This window comes from Meriones unguiculatus, chromosome 9 (assembly GCF_030254825.1).
Source record: "Meriones unguiculatus strain TT.TT164.6M chromosome 9, Bangor_MerUng_6.1, whole genome shotgun sequence".
NCBI classification, from domain to species: domain Eukaryota; kingdom Metazoa; phylum Chordata; class Mammalia; order Rodentia; family Muridae; genus Meriones; species Meriones unguiculatus.
The window spans coordinates 3,731,116-3,747,944 of NC_083357.1; the positions used below are offsets into that span (position 1 = coordinate 3,731,116).

Sequence of the window (16,829 nt, forward strand, 5' to 3'; positions counted from 1 at the left end):
GGAAGGAAGGAAGGAAGGAAGGAAGGAAGGAAGGAAGGAAGGAAATAGTTTCCACCATTCTTAAAAATTAGCTTTTGAGCCTGAGGATGCTACAACACTTCCGAGCATTCATGAAGCCCTGGGTTTGGTCCCCACACCATTTAAACTAGGTGTGGTGGTGCACATTTGAAGTCCCAACATTGATCAGTTAAAAAGGAGAGTCTGACATTCAAGATCATTGGTTACATAGCAAGCTAGCCTGGGCTACATGAAACTGATTCAAAAGAGAGGTTCTGGAGAGACGGCTCAGTCATTAAGAGTGTTTGCTGTTCTTCCAGAAAACCCAGGTTCAGTTTCCAGCATCCAGATTAGGTGGCTCACAACTGTTCAGGAGATCTGTTGTCCTCTTCTGGCCACTATGGATACCTGTACTCATGTGTACATACTCACGCAGTCATACTCACATACACATAAATTTTTAAAAAGAGATTTGTTGAAAACTTCAAGTGTTTTTGCTTTTATTGGATAATGTGAAGGCCTAGCTGGTTGTGATGCTCCCATAGTTCCACCTATGGGACCCCTTGAGTTGGAGCATGCCTCAGCCACTCATTTCTTGTCTTCCCAGATCAGATTACTCCTGGCTCCCACAGGCACCTGAGTTTGCAACTCCAGAACACAAATTTGATCCCAGTCTCTCCTGACTGCTTTTTGGCCCCATAAGGTCCAAGCGTGTTATTGGTCCAGGGTCCGGGGCATATCAACTGCCAACACTCTTGAATAAGAAGCCACCTGGGCAGTTTGCGGAGAAACTTCTGAAGATGTCCCAGTCCATAAGCAGCTGGGGACCAGCACAGTATGTAATCTCAGCTGGGTCCATGCTCTTCAGGGCTGGGTATGTCCTTAGCAGTAGCTCAGCTTAGGGACTGCCGCTCCTGATACAGAACAGGTGGGAATGATGTCAGAATCTGGCCTGTGGTAAAATAGAAGTTTACTCTGACTCACACAATGGAGTAAAAATGTGTTTGCCAAAGAACGTGAAGGAGTAACAGGTGAAGGAAGGTAGAGGAAACATCTTACCACCTGTGGCTCCCCAGTGCTACCCACGACATCAGGCCCCAGCCTAGCCTTCCTCCATGATCGCTGTCATCACATTTTCAGTTCATGTTTCAGATCACAGCCTTTTCTCAACGATACCCTAATTAATCCCAGCCTGGCTGCTATTGGCTCATCCCCAGCCCCCCATGACCTGTTCACATTCTTGTGCCCCTGTTGTACTCAGAGGTGGAAATCACCTCCCTTATCCTCTGGGTTTCACAACTCCTGGTTACCTCATTTTCTGTCTTCCTGCACTGTCCCTCCAAGGCTTCCCTCTGGCCCTGGCCCAGTCTAGCTCCCTGATGACAGCCAGGAGGGTTTGGCTTGCAATAACACTGACCTTGAAGTCAGACAGACTGGTCTCAGCCCAACACACTGCCCTTGACAAGTCACTGCGACAATGTGGGGCCTGGAAAAGGGCTATATACTAAGCTGATGGGTGAAGTCTGAGGCTGAGGAAGGCTGTGAGCTGAGCGTGAAAGGAGTCTGAACGAAGGCTCGCTGTCTTCTGGGGTGGGATTGTGCACACTTTATCACAGTAGGAGACAGACTGAATCCTACCCCACCTCTGCAGGCTTGAAAGACAATTAGTTTCCACTTTGGGTGTTAAAGGCTCTAGGAGTCAAAGCCTATAGGAGTCAGTTGGCTACAGGAAGCCTGGGGCTTTTGGATGCTTTCTAGCAGGGCATGTGTGGTGATTCCTCTCCGCATCTTTTAAGTCTAAGTGTGCACTGCTGTCGCATAGATGTAGAAAACGTGCCAGTGGCTCAAGCAGAACAGAGAACGAGTGGGTTTTCCATGCAGGCAGCTCATTTTATATACACTGACAGGAAAAGAGCAGGCTCTCTCTGGGATTGGCTGAGGCCACCCTAGGCTAGGGCCTGGTAAACAACCCACCAGGCCAGTAGCACAAAGCACAGGGCTGTGAACCCTCACAGGGGCCCCCTGGCATGTGCGTGAGGCACGCCCTGACTTCATGGATTGGCTTGGAGCAGCCTGGCTTCTGCACACACCTCCCCACAGGTTGGTTCTTGGACAGGGCAGGCCACGCTCCCCTGCTCCCAACCCCCACTCCTCTCCTTCTCTCATCTCTTAGGGCATTGAGACCTTGAAGTGGGGCTCCCCTCTGTGCCCTGAAACCTTACCTTCAGCATTCAGCCTAGAGTATGCCCATCACGTTGTCCACAGCACAGCCTTTAACAGTGAACAAATGCTTCCCTTTCTCTCATTTATTTATCCCTAGAACAGGTGTGAGGAGAAAGCAGGGTACATTTCTCATTGCTCCCTTGGTGAATGCGTTGAGGGACCGGGGGGCAAGCCAGCAGCAGGGAACCAGGGCTTGCTGTTATGCCCAATTAGCAAGGGCACAAGCGCTGGCTGTGCCTCTGCTGCGGGCTCCTTCCCTTTTGCATCATACACTGCCAACTTCCCGGCGTCCCTTAAGAATGGTTGCCTAACAAGTTACCTGCAGGTGCGGTACAGTTGGCAAGGGTGTGTATTCCAGGGAAGTGTCGGTGGGTGTAGCATTAGCCCAACCCCTTCCTGGCTGGAGGTGGTGAGGCAGCAAGGGCTGTCGGTGTGGGCTGGGGAGGAGCAGTCACCCGGGACCGAAGCCTGGCAGATGCCCCTGGCAGATTGGGCAAACTGCATTTTCAATCCTGCTGGCCGGGGGTCTGGTCTCTAGAAGCAAACGGGGACAGACTCAGCCCAGGAACGAGAGGCCTGAGGTCACCTTGTGCGTGTCTTGGAAGGTACCTCTGCTTCTCTCTGCCTCTCTAATCCACCTCACATCCTCTCAGGGTCGCGGCTGTCTGGGTGCAGAGGCTCTTTGGAAGGACTTCCCGCTCTGAGTGTAGGTGTAGGCGGTCGGTGGGACGCCAGGCACGAGTGAGTGCGGCTTCCAACTGCAACCAGCAGGGGGCGCTAGCGAGCAGGCTCCGAGGGGGCGTGGAAGGGGCGTGGTCCCGAAGCCAGCGGACCAATAAAGGCGGCGGTGAGCGGCCGGGTACTGCTTCCTGGGTCACACGACCTCGGCTGTGGCTGCGGCGAGTTCTTCCGCGCGCTCCCGCCCGACCCGCCGCCGCGATGTTGGCGCTGCGCTGCTGCCCCCGCCTGCTCGGTCTGCTCTCCGGCCCTCGCGCTGCGCCGCCGCTCCTGTCCGCGACCCGCGCCTGCAGCGGCGGCGCAGCCCGCGACTCCTCCTCGCGGAACCCGCTTGTGTACCTGGATGTGGGCGCCGACGGGCAGCCGCTCGGCCGCGTGGTGCTGGAGGTGAGGCTTGGGCAAATCTAGCTTCTCAGGCCCCGTGCTGTGCCGGGCACACCGGGCGACCTTGGGTCTCACTTCCAAACATTGCGCCTCAGTTCCCCTTTCTCAGAAAAGAGGCGTCAGCTTGGTGCGTTCCGGGGCTCTTCAGAACCCTGGGGAGCGTGGAGGCGGGGGGGAGGGGGGCTGTTCTGGAGGAAAAGTCAAGGTCAAATCTCACTGTGTGACAGACCACTAGCCGGCCAGGGCAGACGTTGGGTTCCCTAGACCCTCTGTGTCCGAGGCTGGACCCGGAGCCCTGAGGTGGGTGCCTGAGGTGCAGACGCTGCCCAGTGCTCACGTGGTGGCCTGACCTTAACGCCCAGCACACTCCGGATCCGCCCCCAAGGCCTGGCTACGTAGGAGGAGGCACCTGGGAATGCAAGTGAGAAGGTTCTCAACTGAGAGCCCAACTCTCCACTCGTTGAGGTGGCATTCAGCACTAGCTCCTGTTCGACCCTTAAAAAGAAAACTAGGAAACAGTCACCGAAGTATCAGGGGGAGGCCCCAGTGTTGTCTTTAGGCTGTTGCACTTTAAACAAAGGAACCAGTTAGTGCTGACTGACTGATTTATTGGGGGGTGGGGGGGTATTGTTATGCCTCAGTTTCCCCTTATGGAAAATAAGAAGCACCTCCCGAACCCCACTTGGTGGGAAGGATTCTTAAGAGAAGCCAAGAGGCAAGAGACAGGCTTGGATGAAGCTGTAAACGTCCCTTAACCATCTCCTCTTTCCCTTCTGTGAGCCTCAGTTTCCCTCTACACTGAGGAACGTCAGCTCATTCTGATAGGATGCTCTGTTCAGGGGACTCGTGCTTAGGGCCTCTAGCTGTCAATTCTGTCCCGGAAGTGGGCCAGGATGGCACTGCTCTCTTTTGATAGATAAGAAACTGAGGCTGCCTCCAGCAAGCCTTGGGTTCAGGAAGCAGCTGCCAGAAATGATAACTGCCTTGGCTGTTTCTGGGAGGGTTGGTGGTCATAGGAAAGGAATGGTCTTGTGGTTCTTTGTCATGGCCACTGGATGTTAATGGTGAGGGGCCTTTTTCCTGTACCTGCTTCTGGACTGACCATCCTTTTTTTGTCCCTTTTCTTTCCCCATAGCTAAAGGCAGATGTCGTGCCAAAGACAGCAGGTAAGGCAGAAGTGGAAAGTAAGCGGGCAAGGCTGATGGGCTTGGGGGAGGAATTAGGGCTCAGACTGTGGCAGTGTGGAAGTTTCAACCTAAGCACAGCTGCTGGGTGTCCTGAGGCAGCCTTTTGTCCTCCTGTGGCCCTGAGTAGCCTCATCTCAGAACCAGAAGAAGGCCTGTGTAAGCTCCCAGAGATAGCTTCCTGCCCTTTCTGCGTAACAGCACAGGGCAGGCTAGGTACATGGTCTTTGGGCTTTGTGCCCCATTATTCTGGCTGGCATAGTTTAGAGCTTGTATTCTAGTCACAGTGTTTGTTACAGGGTCAAGGCAGGAAAACATGTGATCAAGAATGGACTCAGGAGAAGGGGCAGGGTCTTCCCACACACAGCTCATCTGGAGGGTTGGCAGGGAAGACTAGCCTACCCCTAACCTGCCTCTCCTTTCTTCAGAAAACTTCAGAGCCCTGTGCACTGGTGAAAAGGGCTTTGGCTACAAAGGTTCCACCTTCCACAGGGTGATCCCAGCCTTCATGTGCCAGGTAATAGGAACACGGCCTCTGCTGTGAGTGGAGCTGCCCAGGGGGTTGTTAAGATCACTGCTAACCAAGATGGGCCTTAGTGCATGGAAGGGACCCAGCAGGGGGCTGCTGGTGGGGTGGGCCTTGAGGCTTTGAAGGGCCACCAGAGCTGGACACCCTCTAATCTTGGTATTCTGTGTGGCCCTGAGCAATGGGCACAGGACAAGCTAGGGGGTGCAGAGAAGATGACTGGATCAGCATTGCACGTGCCCAGACTTGGGAATGCCTTTTCTTGATTAAATGTGTATATTGTTTAGTCACATATTCACCCTGTTCTGCAAACATATAGGTGTTGCTGCATCAGGTTTGGGGATAGGTGTTGGTAATAAAAACTTCTTGTTCAGACTCAAGGTCAGAGGTTGACTGTGGAGACCAGGAAACCTAGAGACGGGTATTGGTGTCATGGTCTCTTTGAAGTCCTTTGTGCTGTTCTGTAACTGAATAGTAGTGGGTTGGGTCTGTGCCTGCTGTCACTTGGTTACACATTGGGTGTGATGAAGGAGCAGCAGGCAGAGCTGGGGCTGAACCCAGCCAAGCCCTGTGACCTTTCTGCAGAGGCTCCAGGTCCACCTGGGGTTGGTGGAGGAGGTAGGCACTTAGGTGGGTGATTGGAGTCAAGAAGGGAGTTGGAGATTGGGAGAGCTCTTTGTGGGTTGGAGTGGTGGCCTCAGGAGGCACAGGCAAGGCAACTGGGGACACTTTAGTTGATGTTTTAGCTGGAGAGGGCAGTTCACACCTCTCACTTAAGGGTCCTGTCTCAGAGAAACCACAGTTTGGCTGTGGCCAACTGGGCACAGAACTGCTCCTGTTCTCTTCTGGGCAGGAATTCCATGCAGGTCCTTTCTGGGCTGCCTGGGCCCTGGGCGGGCACTGAGGAAAGTTCCCAGCCCGTGTGAGCCCTGTGTCTGTAAATCCTTGGGCTTGGGGAAGATGATGCTGGGGCAAAGGAAGGTCTTTCCTCTTTCCTGGTCTTTCCCTCCAGCCCAGCTCTGAAAACAGGACCCCTGGTCACCTGCTCGTGACCCTCTTAGGAACTGTGGGTTGAAAATCAGAACACCTCAGACACGATTCTTGAGGCTTACTGAAAAAAACTAGATTAGACAAGAAACGTATTGTTTGGAAACCAGACTTGTTATGGCGTGGTTCCAGATACAGAAGCTTGGCTTTCATTTGCCCATTTTATAGCAGTCACTGGATGGTTGTTGGGCCTTTTGCCTGAGGGTGGACCTTGAGTGGGATGGGGGCTGCCTTCTTAGGGAGTCCCACTGTCCCGCTGCCAGCTATGTGGTAACCAGTTACAAGGTCTTCTGTGTGCAGGCTGGCGACTTCACCAACCACAATGGCACAGGAGGGAAGTCCATCTATGGAAGCCGGTTTCCTGACGAGAACTTTACACTGAAGCACGTGGGGCCAGGTGCGTGGAACTGAGCCCCTCTCCAGTGTTCTCTGCTGTTCCATCTCATCTGGCTGCCAGAGCAGCTGTGGTCAGCAGTTGCCTGACATCCTGCCATGCTCCTTCTGTTAGCTCCAGGCAGCTCAGCATTCCTAGCATATTGAGTTTCCCTAGGGCTTTCTCATTGTTAGCTCTGTAAAAACCAGACTTTCTATTCTAATTTCCAGCACTTGGGAGGCTGAGGCAAGACAACGCAAAGGTCAAGGCCATGTTGGGCCACTTAGACTTGTTTCAACAAACAAAAACCAGACAGACTTCCCCATGGGAACTTGGTTGGGGAATCCTTAACCAGTACCCAAGGTAGAAGGTGGGAGAGTCTAGGGTCATACCTGGGATTCCAGTCAACTCTCTGACTGAGATTCCCAAAGTCTTTCACCCCAGCCTCCCCCATTAAAACCTAGCTCGCAGTGAAGGCACACGAGCTCAGTTCTGGTTCTCTCTGCTCCTTGATGGAGTGCGAGCCATCCGCTGTTCTGAGCGGTGACACAGCTCACCTCTGCTTGTCTTTCAGGTGTCCTGTCCATGGCAAATGCGGGCCCCAACACCAATGGCTCTCAGTTCTTTATCTGCACAACAAAGACAGACTGGTGAGTACTTCCCAGTGCAGGACCTCTGAGAATGAAGCTCGGGGAGGTCTGTGCACAGTGGGGAGGGTGGTGGGCAGTTGGATCATCTGCTCTGGGCCATTGGCTTTCTTCTCACCGTGTCTGTCTGAGAGAAAGGAAAAGAATTGGGGGATATTTTACGCTGTTCTGTGCCTGTGTCACACCCATGCTTTCCAGTGCTGCTATTGGTTTTTTTCACATACCCTTAGCATGACTGCACATGGCTCCCAGCCCCTTCAGCCCCCTTTCCCACTGGCCTGTGCTGTCTAGGAATGCCTTTTCCTTGGTAAAACCTCCACTCAGCAGCACCTTTCTATGCAGAGTCTTCATTATTCCAAACCTCAGGTCCCTGGAGTTCAGAGGCAACAGTTGACTGATAACTTTAGAAAACCCGTTTCCACTTTAAGGAAACCTAAATGATAGGATGACATTTGTTATCCTCTGTCTTTTAAGCCACACAGGCTGTCGGCTGAGCATGTTGTTGCTGGTTCCGTCTTCTTTGCTCATTTTGTGGAAGATTTAGTGGACCTTGAGATTCTGCTGCTCCCCCTGTGTCATTCTTGGCTTTGCTGGAGCTAAGTCCCTGTTCTATTCTTGGCGCTCACAAATCAGGGCCTGCTTAACACCTTCGGACTTCTCACACTTGTCCTGGTGCTCAGCTTGCCTGCTGAAGTAGTCCCTGTGTCCACTGTACAAATGTCTTTTTTGATTGCTCCATGCTCATCATTTTCCTGGGCGGAATGAGAATAGCCCACTTTTCATAGGTGAGACCACCAAGATTCAGAGCAAGCTGCCAGGTCAAAGCCCAGGGTGACAGAACTTACGCTGGGAGCCTGGCATCCACTGGAGTGTGTTTGGGGAGCTCGCGGAACTTGATTAAGCTTTTGGGGGAGAGAGTGTTCCTTTGAGAATTAGTATTGGCAAATATCTCTGCTGAGTGGCCAGGACTCTGGGTCTCTTCTCATTTGGCTCAACCTTCCCCACAGGCTGGATGGCAAGCATGTCGTGTTTGGCCATGTCAAAGAGGGCATGGATGTTGTGAAGAAAATAGAATCTTTTGGCTCAAAAAGTGGGAAGACATCTAAGAAGATTGTCATCACAGACTGCGGCCAGTTGAGCTAACTCATAGCCGAGGTGCTCGGACAGTGGCAGCCACCCATGTGGCAGTTCACCCAGGTACTTCAAAGAACTGCTTATGCCCACCTCCCCTTACTGAGTACAGGGAAGACCACTCAGGCACACAGTCCCTCACAGGACCAGCTGCTCTCAGCTGTCATCCTTTCTCAGACCCTCTATCTGAGAATCAGGGTGGCTGTTGGGCCATGTACCCTCAGCAGGTGTCCCCATGATTGCCATTCATGTGTGCCTTGAACATTGGTAATGCTGATCAGTTAGCATCCAGGGAAGAGGATCCTGACTTTTCCTTGACCAGTTGGGACAGAAGTTGCTGTTTAATATTGTCTTCCTCATTGCAATAATTTAATAAGATGTCATAGAAACAAAGCTGTGATGCAAATAACACTGTACTGTGTGTGGCCTGAGCTGGCACACGCTACACCCCCCTGAGCCTGGCTTCTGAAACATAACTCAGGGCTCTTGTGAAAAGTCGGACATCAATGTCTTTCCTCCTGGTTACTGTGAATCCTACTGGTTGGCTGCTGTGATTTTTTGAAGGGAGCCGGAGGAATAGAAGCAGCTGGACCTGGCAGCAGACCTGTGAGCAGAGTCTGTCCGCTCACTGTGAATTCCCATGCTGGAAACTTACAGGAACTGCCCATGTTCATGCTGTCCTCCAGAAGAAAGTGCTTTCTGACAGGCTTTGATTTTTCTGTATATTGAATAAATCCAATCTATCAATATTACTGTGCAAAGGGTTTCTGGGGAACAGCTGTTTGTGTTCATCTCAAATGTGATAATAAATCCTATTTTCTATAAAACAGCTGTCTCTGGTTTTAGAAGGAAATCTGAAACCTAAATGTTTGGAGCTTGTTTGTTTTGTGCTTGTTTTGAGACAAGGTCTTGCTGTGTGGTCTAGACTGGCCTAGAACTTGCTGTGTATGTAGCATTGACTAGCTTCAAACTCTCTTGATGATCCCGAATGCTTCTGAGATTCCTGGCATGGATCATTGTATCCAGCTGGAGCTAACCTTTGAGTTAGTATGTGTAAAGTTCTGTGCTTTGTTTGTTTGTTTGTTTTATTGTTTTATGGTGGTAGGATCTTTGTACATATAAACTACGCCCTCAGCCCTATGCTGAGGAACTCCATGTAGAATCCCAGTTACTGGCTCAGAGACCAGTGAGAACATCCCTGTTGCCATCTGAGCTGTAGAGATGATCCAGACAAAGGCTAATAGTCCCCACAGCCTCTGCCGTGAACACTGCCTCCAGGCAGAGGCCAGCTCTGCCCAGTGCTCAAGCTTCAGTTTCCCTCAGCTGTATAATATGTGCATGACACCTAGGTCTCACTGGGTGTGATCCATGTCAGGCGCGTGGATGCGTCATCCTGGCAAACTCTGGGTAATGACAGGAGGATGACATGGATCAGAGATCCTTAGGGAAGGGTGCTTGCTGAAACAAGGAGCTGAGATCACCAAAGGTTAGGGGTGGGTTTCCATGTCCATGCTGGGCCAGGCCACTGAAACTTGAAATTCATCTTATTGCTGAATTCTCAGGAAAGAGGATTGTAGCAAGCCCATGACTAAGAGTTTCCTTAGGTGGGCAGGGACATGGCAAGCCAGTACCTCCTGGGTTTGGGCTCTGGCTGAGGTGAGTAATGCATTCATTTCGTATAGAACTCCTGAGTCAGGTGATGTGTGGTTATGGCTGGGCCTGGTCACTCTGAGGTCATGGTGGCTAGGCTGAGTCTTCAGAGTCACAGTTTCCATGAAGTCAGAGCAGAGCTACAAGGGTTGGGAGCTTGGCTGGAATAGCATATTCAAGGCGATTCTTAGAGTATCAGGTATCCTCAGAACAACCAGGTATGGTGGTGTATACCCTGAGGCCTGTGTCACATTACTCTGCAGCTCTTTCTGTGCTGGCGCTGCCGAAGGATTTCATTTGAGAAGCAGGCCTCAGCTGAATAATAACATAATTTCTCATGTAGCTCAGTGGCTTACAGGTGAGTATGTGGAGGCTACAGCCTGGATTGTGACATATCTAGAGAATGCTATCTGGCAGCTGGCAAAGGGCCAGTACAGAAAATACACTCATGCTTCTTAGAGTACACACACTGCTTCCCAAAAGCAGTCAGGTCACACCAGCGCTTTACCACTGACCCGTGACTCCAATACCTTCCCCTCACCCTTTTGTGTATTTTTAGGCTAGGTCTGTGATATCCAAAGTGGCCTTGAAGTTGCTCTGTAGCAGCTTTGAATTTGTGGTTTTTCTGCCTCAACCTCTTGAGTAGCTGGAATTATAGTCCTGTCCCCAGCCCCCAGCCCCTTTAAGCAGAGTGTTTTTAAAGCACCTGTTTATTTATAAATCTGTGTATTTACTCACTTTAAAATGTATGTATTTATTTTTCTGGCCTGGACAGGACATCTGTTGCTGAGATGTCCTGTCTCCCCAGAGCACAGGTCAGAGATGTGCTGTTGTTATCTCTTGGAGTTGTCTGCTGATCTGGGGTGCTCCAGGTAACCAGTGACAAGCTGAAAGGAAAGCTGGCCCTTCTTAAGCTGTGACCTGCCTACTGTCAGTTTCTGATGGGTCTCAGAGTTAGGAGGTGGGAGGGCTTGTGTTTCCTGAGGACGTGTGTGCTGTGTCTCCATCCAGTGGAATCTCGGGGTACAGCAAGCATACAAGAATTTTCTAGAAACCACGCCCTAAAGGCAAAAGCAAGGTCATCCTCTACAGTTCCCTCAGCACTCTGCGGAAGCCTAAGCCAGGTTTTGTTTTTGATTTTGTGTGTGCAGCACCATTTTAAGTAACAGACAACCCCGACTTGTTGCTGGCCAGTAAGCCCTCTAGACCTAATGAGTGCATCAGTACCCTTCAGTACCTACTGCATACATCAGTAACCCTAAGCACCTAAGGTGTACATCAGGTGGTGAGCCTGCTTCTTGGATGCTGTCAGATGTGACACCTTGTGTTTTCAAAAATCCAAAACATCAATTTACTGAGATCCGCGGTGGCTTTTCAGAATGACTTCACTGAGGTAAAATTCGCATTTAATTGTAACTCACATTTTAATTGTACCATCAATGAATATTGAAAACCACATCTGCAGATTAATGAGCACCAGTTACCACACGAAGCACCACCATCTTTTCAGAACCTTCCCTATACAGCTTTTTAGAAAGCCGCTGAGTTCTGTTACCACACAGTGACCTTTGCCTGTTGTAGGCCTGTGTGTGGAAATGAGGTTAAACAGGAGCCATCTTGCACCTGGCCTCCCTAGCATAGTGCATGTGAGACTGACACAGTGGCTCTCACCCTGTGGGTTTCGCCACACTGAGGGAGACAATGGCTCTTTCATGGGGATTGCATTTCAGATAGGCTGCATATCAGATATTTACGATTCGTAACAGTATCAAACGTATAGTTATGAAGTAACAATGAAATTTTATGGTTGGGGTCACCATTACATGAGAAACTATATTAAAGGGTCACAGTATTCGAAAGGTTGAGAACCACTACTCTAACACGTTTCTGGGTTCTGCAGGATTTTGCTCCATGAAAAACAACTTCTGCAAACGTTTCCTAAGTGTAATAAGGCCTAAAGCCTGGGACTCAGGATTCTGGGGGAGCGTGTAGGTCCTGGGCTCCTTTGCTTTCTTTTTTTCTCTCTCTTTGTTTTGTTTTGCTTTTCAGGACAGGGTTTCTCTGTGTAGTCTTCGCTGTCCTGGACTTGGCTGACTCAAGCTCACAGAGATCCTCCTGCCTCTGCCTCCCAAGTGCTGGGATTACAAGCAGCAGCACCATGCCCAGCCTAAGCTTCTTTCTTAAGACTGGGTCTCATTCTCTTGCCTGAGCTGGATTTAAACTCATGCACTCAATCATTTCGCTTCAGCTTTCCAAACAGCTGGGACTATGAGTGCATGCCATGAAACACAGGTAAAGGTGCTTTGCTTTTGCATCGTTTATTTATTTGTTGATGTTGTTGTGTGTGTGTGTGTGTGTGTGTGTGTGTTTTGTGGTACTGAGAGGTCAAACTCAAGGCCTTATACAAGCATTCTACCACTGAACTATAACTTAGCCTAGCTGGATCCTATTGAGTGCAAAACCAACTGTAATTTAACTAGGGTGCTAAGCTGGCTTAACATCAGAAAGATCAATTAATATTATATTGTAATTTCATATATGTAAGCAATATTATAATAAGACCCAAAGTTACACAATTTTGACATGACAGAAGAAACATTTACAAAACAAAGAAACATAGTATCAAGCTGCCTTCTAAATGCTTATCCTTATACCATAGACTGCTGCAACCCTCACCCCTCATCAGAGAAGCTTCCTTATGCCGTCATAAGGATGTCAGTTCATTCAGACTCACAGCTGGTCAAAGCACAAAGAGGTGACTGTGTGGCCTTAGCCTTAAGTGGTACATCTATGTTACACTCCCTCTCCACTAGGCTCAGGGAACATGTGGAAGATGAGATGAGGGGATTTCAAGAGCCAGAGATGTGTGCATCAAGATATGGCATCATTTTGAGATAAGAAGAAAACGGGCTTGGTGGGGTGGCTCTGCGGGTAAAGTCTTGCCACCAAGCCTGATGGCTTAGTTCGATTCCCTAGGACCTGTATGATCAAAGAGGAGGACTAACTCCTGCAAGTCGTCTTCTGACACGTGTATTGTGTGTTTATAACATGCACACACAATAGATAAACGTTTTTTCAAAGATATATAAATGGCCAGTAAGCACAGGAGAAGACACTACAAACCGTTAGTCATCAGGGAAATGCAAATCAGAACTGCAGTGAAATTCTTCACACCACACCAGGATGGGTAATACAGAGAGTAACAAGTGCTTTTAAGGATGTTGACACATTTGGAACCTTCGTGCCCTGATGGTCCAGCCTGACAGTTCCTCAGATAAGGGACCATTTAGCCAGGAGAAATGAAAACATATATCCATAAGAAGGGTTGTGGATGTTCAAGCGCAGTTAGTAATTCTGATAAAAAATTAAAGACAACCTTAATGTCCATCTTCTTTCCTGAGTTCAGCTGTGCCTGCTTAGGAAAGATCATCAGAGCTGGGCTTGTTGATTGTTGATAGTCTGTTATAGGAGGAGACAGGGAGGGTCATGGTACCCCTTTCCTGAGTTTCCAGCCCCTTTCCCTCACTGGTTGTGTGTACCTCCACCCTAATTGTATATGGCCTCAGGGTCTCAGGAAAGGCTGGGGACTAGAAGATGGGGGCAGGGTGGAGCTCCATCTGTAAAGCCACAGTGTAGCTGCTTTGGCTCACCCATACTCCTGCCCATAATTTCTCCCCCACACTCTGTAAGTAACCCTAATAAATTTGTTGGTTCCTACAGGGAACCAAATTGATTTTTTGGTAGAATCAAACTCTGGCTTGTTATTAGGATTATAGAAGGAGAGGGGAAACATTGCTTAGTTATTCCCAGGGCAAAAATTCTCACAACAGCATATAGGGGTGTAAGTATCTCCAGAGGCCAAAAGAGGGGTGTCAGATCCCCATGTGTTAGAGCTGCATGTGGTTGTGCACCACCACACATAGCTCAGTTGGGAACTGAGCTCTGCAAGAGCAGCAAGCGCTATGGGCTTTCTTTATACCATGTTGAAAATATTCAAGAACTGGCTCTTGCATATGACTGTGACCATATTAACAACCATTTGATGTGTGAATTTTATGGAATGTGAACTGTCTTACTAAGTCTGCTTAGAAATATGTCTTAGCAGAGTCTTTTAATTCTTTTGGTATGCAGGATACTTCCTCTAGGATCCATCTGTCCTTCTGGAACGTAATGACATTTGACCTACTTATGGGCTCTGGGGAGGGTCTTCCGTGTCCTCTCTCAAAGTATCTGGTCCACATAAGCTTATCATGGTATTTTTAGAAGAAGATTTAAGTGGTGGAGGTTCAGGGAGCTGCATGTATGTATATACACTATGTAAAAGTGCCTGCAGAGGCCAGAAGGGGCGTCAGATCCCCGGGATCGGCAGTTGCAAACAGTTCTAAGCTGCTGGGAACTGAACCTGGGTCGTCCCTCTGTAAGAACAGCAAGGGCTCCTAACTGCTGAGCCATCTCTCCAGCCCTGGTTACGGTAGTTTTACACAAAGCAATCAGTTCTCTCCAGACACAGAGGAGCACAGGAGGATAGGTCCTTGACAGTTCAACTTGTTTGTTTTGTTAGGATCCACCCACATGTCCGAATTCCAAACGTTAGGATTCCATTCTTCATGCTCCTTCACATGAAAATCTTGATAAGACTATAACTTCAAAAGGCATTGGGGGTTCAGCCACCTACACAATTAAGGTTTTATTTCGTGTTTAGTGGAATCAGCCTAGTGTGTGCGAGAGTGTAAGATCTTGGGTTCTCAGTCTGTAACCTAGCTATGCTGAGAACTGAGGGGCCTGAATGTTTCATTCTCTATTGGTAGTAAACCAAGCATCCTCAAAAGAACTTACCCATCACAGTCCTTACATTCAGCCTTGCTGTCATATAGTCAAGTGCCATAGCTGGCCTCTCAAGAAACATTCTTCCCTTGGCACTGTATCATTGGGATCCATGATTAATTGTGATGCCACTGCCTGCCACGAATTGCTAGCATGCCATTTCCCACTGGCTGGTAGTACAGCTGTTCCTTCAAGTCCAAAGGTACAACTGAGTTCCCAGATCCAATTCTGTAGGGTTCTCCTGGTACCACTCCTGGTGTTGAGCCTACAAGTGGGGACCCAATCAGGTTATGGAAAGGATAAAGTTATTTGAACAGGAAAAGCAATATCTGAGGAGAAAAAGAGAATGCTGCAGAGTCTCTCCCTGGGGCCTTCTGTTGATAGCGTATCCACCAAAGGAATACTGCCAGTGGCTAGAGGAGTGACATAGATCTGTGAGCTGAGGATAGAGAACGAGGGAGATGATGACGTTACAAATGAGCTAGTCAGGTACAACCTGTTAGTACATGCACAGACACGTTTCAGTAAGCAAGAGAAGGAAATCCCCTTTCATCTTCAACACATCAAACTTGCCTACCAGCAGGAAATGGCAGCTCTCAGATTCAGCCACCAGAGGACAGCAAAGGACTGGCTAGTTGGCACAAAGGGGAAAAACAGCAGGGGATTCTGACCTGGCAAGTGTATGTGGTGGGAGAGCAAGGAAGGCAGTGTGAAGTCTCCATGGCATGCTGGGCGAGGGTTCTTTGCCAAAACCCAACAGGGAGACAGGCAGAGGAATGGGACTAGGAGGGCGTGTGCCTGGCAAAGAGAGAACAGCCTGTGGGCCAAGGGGAGCTGAGGTCAAGGCTAAGGCAGTGTGAAGTCTCCATGGCATGCTGGGCGAGGGTTCTTTGCCAAAACCCAACAGGGAGACAGGCAGAGGAATGGAACTAGGAGGGCGTGTGCCTGGCAAAGAGAGAACAGCCTGTGGGCCAAGGAGAGCTGATAGGTCAAGGCTAAGACAGTGTGAAGTCTCCATGGCATGCTGGGCGAGGGTTCTTTGCCAAAACCCAACAGGGAGACAGGCAGAGGAATGGAACTAGGAGGGCGTGTGCCTGGCAAAGAGAGAACAGCCTGTGGGCCAAGGAGAGCTGATAGGTCAAGGCTCTTTCTTCCCCGAGCAAGGCAGGAAGTCAGCCTGCCAGTGAACAGGGTGAGTGAAGGAGCATGGGGTCAGGACAGGGTGCAAGGGGCTGGGGGAGGCCAGTGGATTCCAGGCTGCCTGGGAAGGAGACTTAGGTCTGCTGTTTCCTGGCAGAGGTGGAGGAACAACTCTGAGAGGTTGTAGAAAGGGGCTTTTCAGCTTCCTCAGCCTCTTCGAACCCTAGTTTTCCCGCGTCCAGGTTTTGACTTACCCCACCCTCTCCCACCCCCACTTACAAGTTACCAGGGAAACCAGAAGAGATGATGTGTATGAACTGGATGGCCCAGTATGCGGCACACCCCACTACCTGCCACCTTGGACCCATTTGGTCTGCCTTGCCTTGGGTTCACCTCTGCCCCAGGAATGGGAACAGAGATGGCAAGGACAGTCCGACCAACCTGTTACCCGACTGCCTCTCAGTCACTGCCATCTGCTTGCCAGTCTCTTTTCAGAACTCCCGACCATCAAGGCAAGGAGTTGTCTCATTTTGGCCGGGACACTCCAGTATCCAGTAGACGTGATCCCAGTGACATCACAGCTCCCACCACAGGATTCCTTCACTGTGGAGGAGACTTCTCCCTCTGCTGGGCTCAGGGCCTGGACTGGCTTTTGTCCCTATCTCAGATCTTCCACTGCTGAGGAGGGACTTGTGGCCTGTGGGAACAGAGATAGCTGGGTCCAAAGGAAGTTCATTTCCCTTATGCTCTGAAGCTTCCTCACTCCTAAGAGAGTTAAGAGAGGAAGGGAAAGGCTTTTCTGGGCATACTCGCTCGTAGTCTCCACCCTCAGAGCGCTGCCACCAGGGAAACTTATCATCCTAACCCCCACTTCCAGAGGGCTCTCACTGTTGTGGGCAGCTAGCTCGCCTGCAGGGTGAGTGTATGTGCTTGTGCGTACAGGGGGGAGGGGTGGGAGTGAGGAT

At 50.0% G+C, this 16,829-nt stretch overlaps 1 protein-coding gene and 1 long non-coding RNA gene across 6 annotated transcripts; one reads left to right on the top strand and one right to left on the bottom strand.

Annotated features, from left to right (window-relative positions):
* Positions 1-468: 468 nt before the first annotated feature.
* Positions 469-2,690, bottom strand: LOC132656406 (uncharacterized). 2 transcript variants are annotated; one of them, XR_009594146.1, is made up of 2 exons: positions 2,540-2,690; positions 469-949 (listed from the first exon to the last, which is right to left on the bottom strand). It is a non-coding gene; the product is annotated as an uncharacterized LOC132656406 (long non-coding RNA). The 2 variants fall into 2 exon arrangements; XR_009594147.1 differs by having other exon boundaries at positions 469-911; positions 2,540-2,678.
* A 332-nt stretch (positions 2,691-3,022) lies between these two features.
* Positions 3,023-9,077, top strand: Ppif (peptidylprolyl isomerase F). Of its 4 annotated transcripts, none has more exons than XR_009594145.1 (7): positions 3,023-3,345; positions 4,478-4,508; positions 4,955-5,043; positions 6,385-6,496; positions 7,047-7,122; positions 8,127-8,316; positions 8,815-9,077. XR_009594145.1 is itself a non-coding variant. In XM_060390704.1 (6 exons), exons 1-6 carry the CDS (start codon positions 3,160-3,162, stop codon positions 8,260-8,262), a joined length of 630 nt encoding a protein of 209 aa, XP_060246687.1. In that variant the 5' UTR covers positions 3,023-3,159; the 3' UTR covers positions 8,263-9,077. The 4 variants fall into 4 exon arrangements, 2 of the variants coding, with proteins under 2 accessions (XP_060246687.1, XP_021518853.1); XR_002477401.2 differs by having other exon boundaries at positions 6,400-6,496; XM_060390704.1 differs by having other exon boundaries at positions 8,127-9,077.
* Positions 9,078-16,829: the final 7,752 nt, after the last annotated feature.

Bases quoted from the DNA above. Each gene is read 5' to 3' on its own strand.
- Ppif (XM_060390704.1), top strand. From the start codon at position 3,160: ATGTTGGCGCTGCGCTGCTGCCCCCGCCTGCTCGGTCTGCTCTCCGGC. The intron at 3,346-4,477 runs GTGAGGCTTGGG...CTTTCCCCATAG, and splicing joins TCGGCCGCGTGGTGCTGGAG to CTAAAGGCAGATGTCGTGCC. The intron at 6,497-7,046 runs GTGCGTGGAACT...CTTGTCTTTCAG, and splicing joins ACTGAAGCACGTGGGGCCAG to GTGTCCTGTCCATGGCAAAT.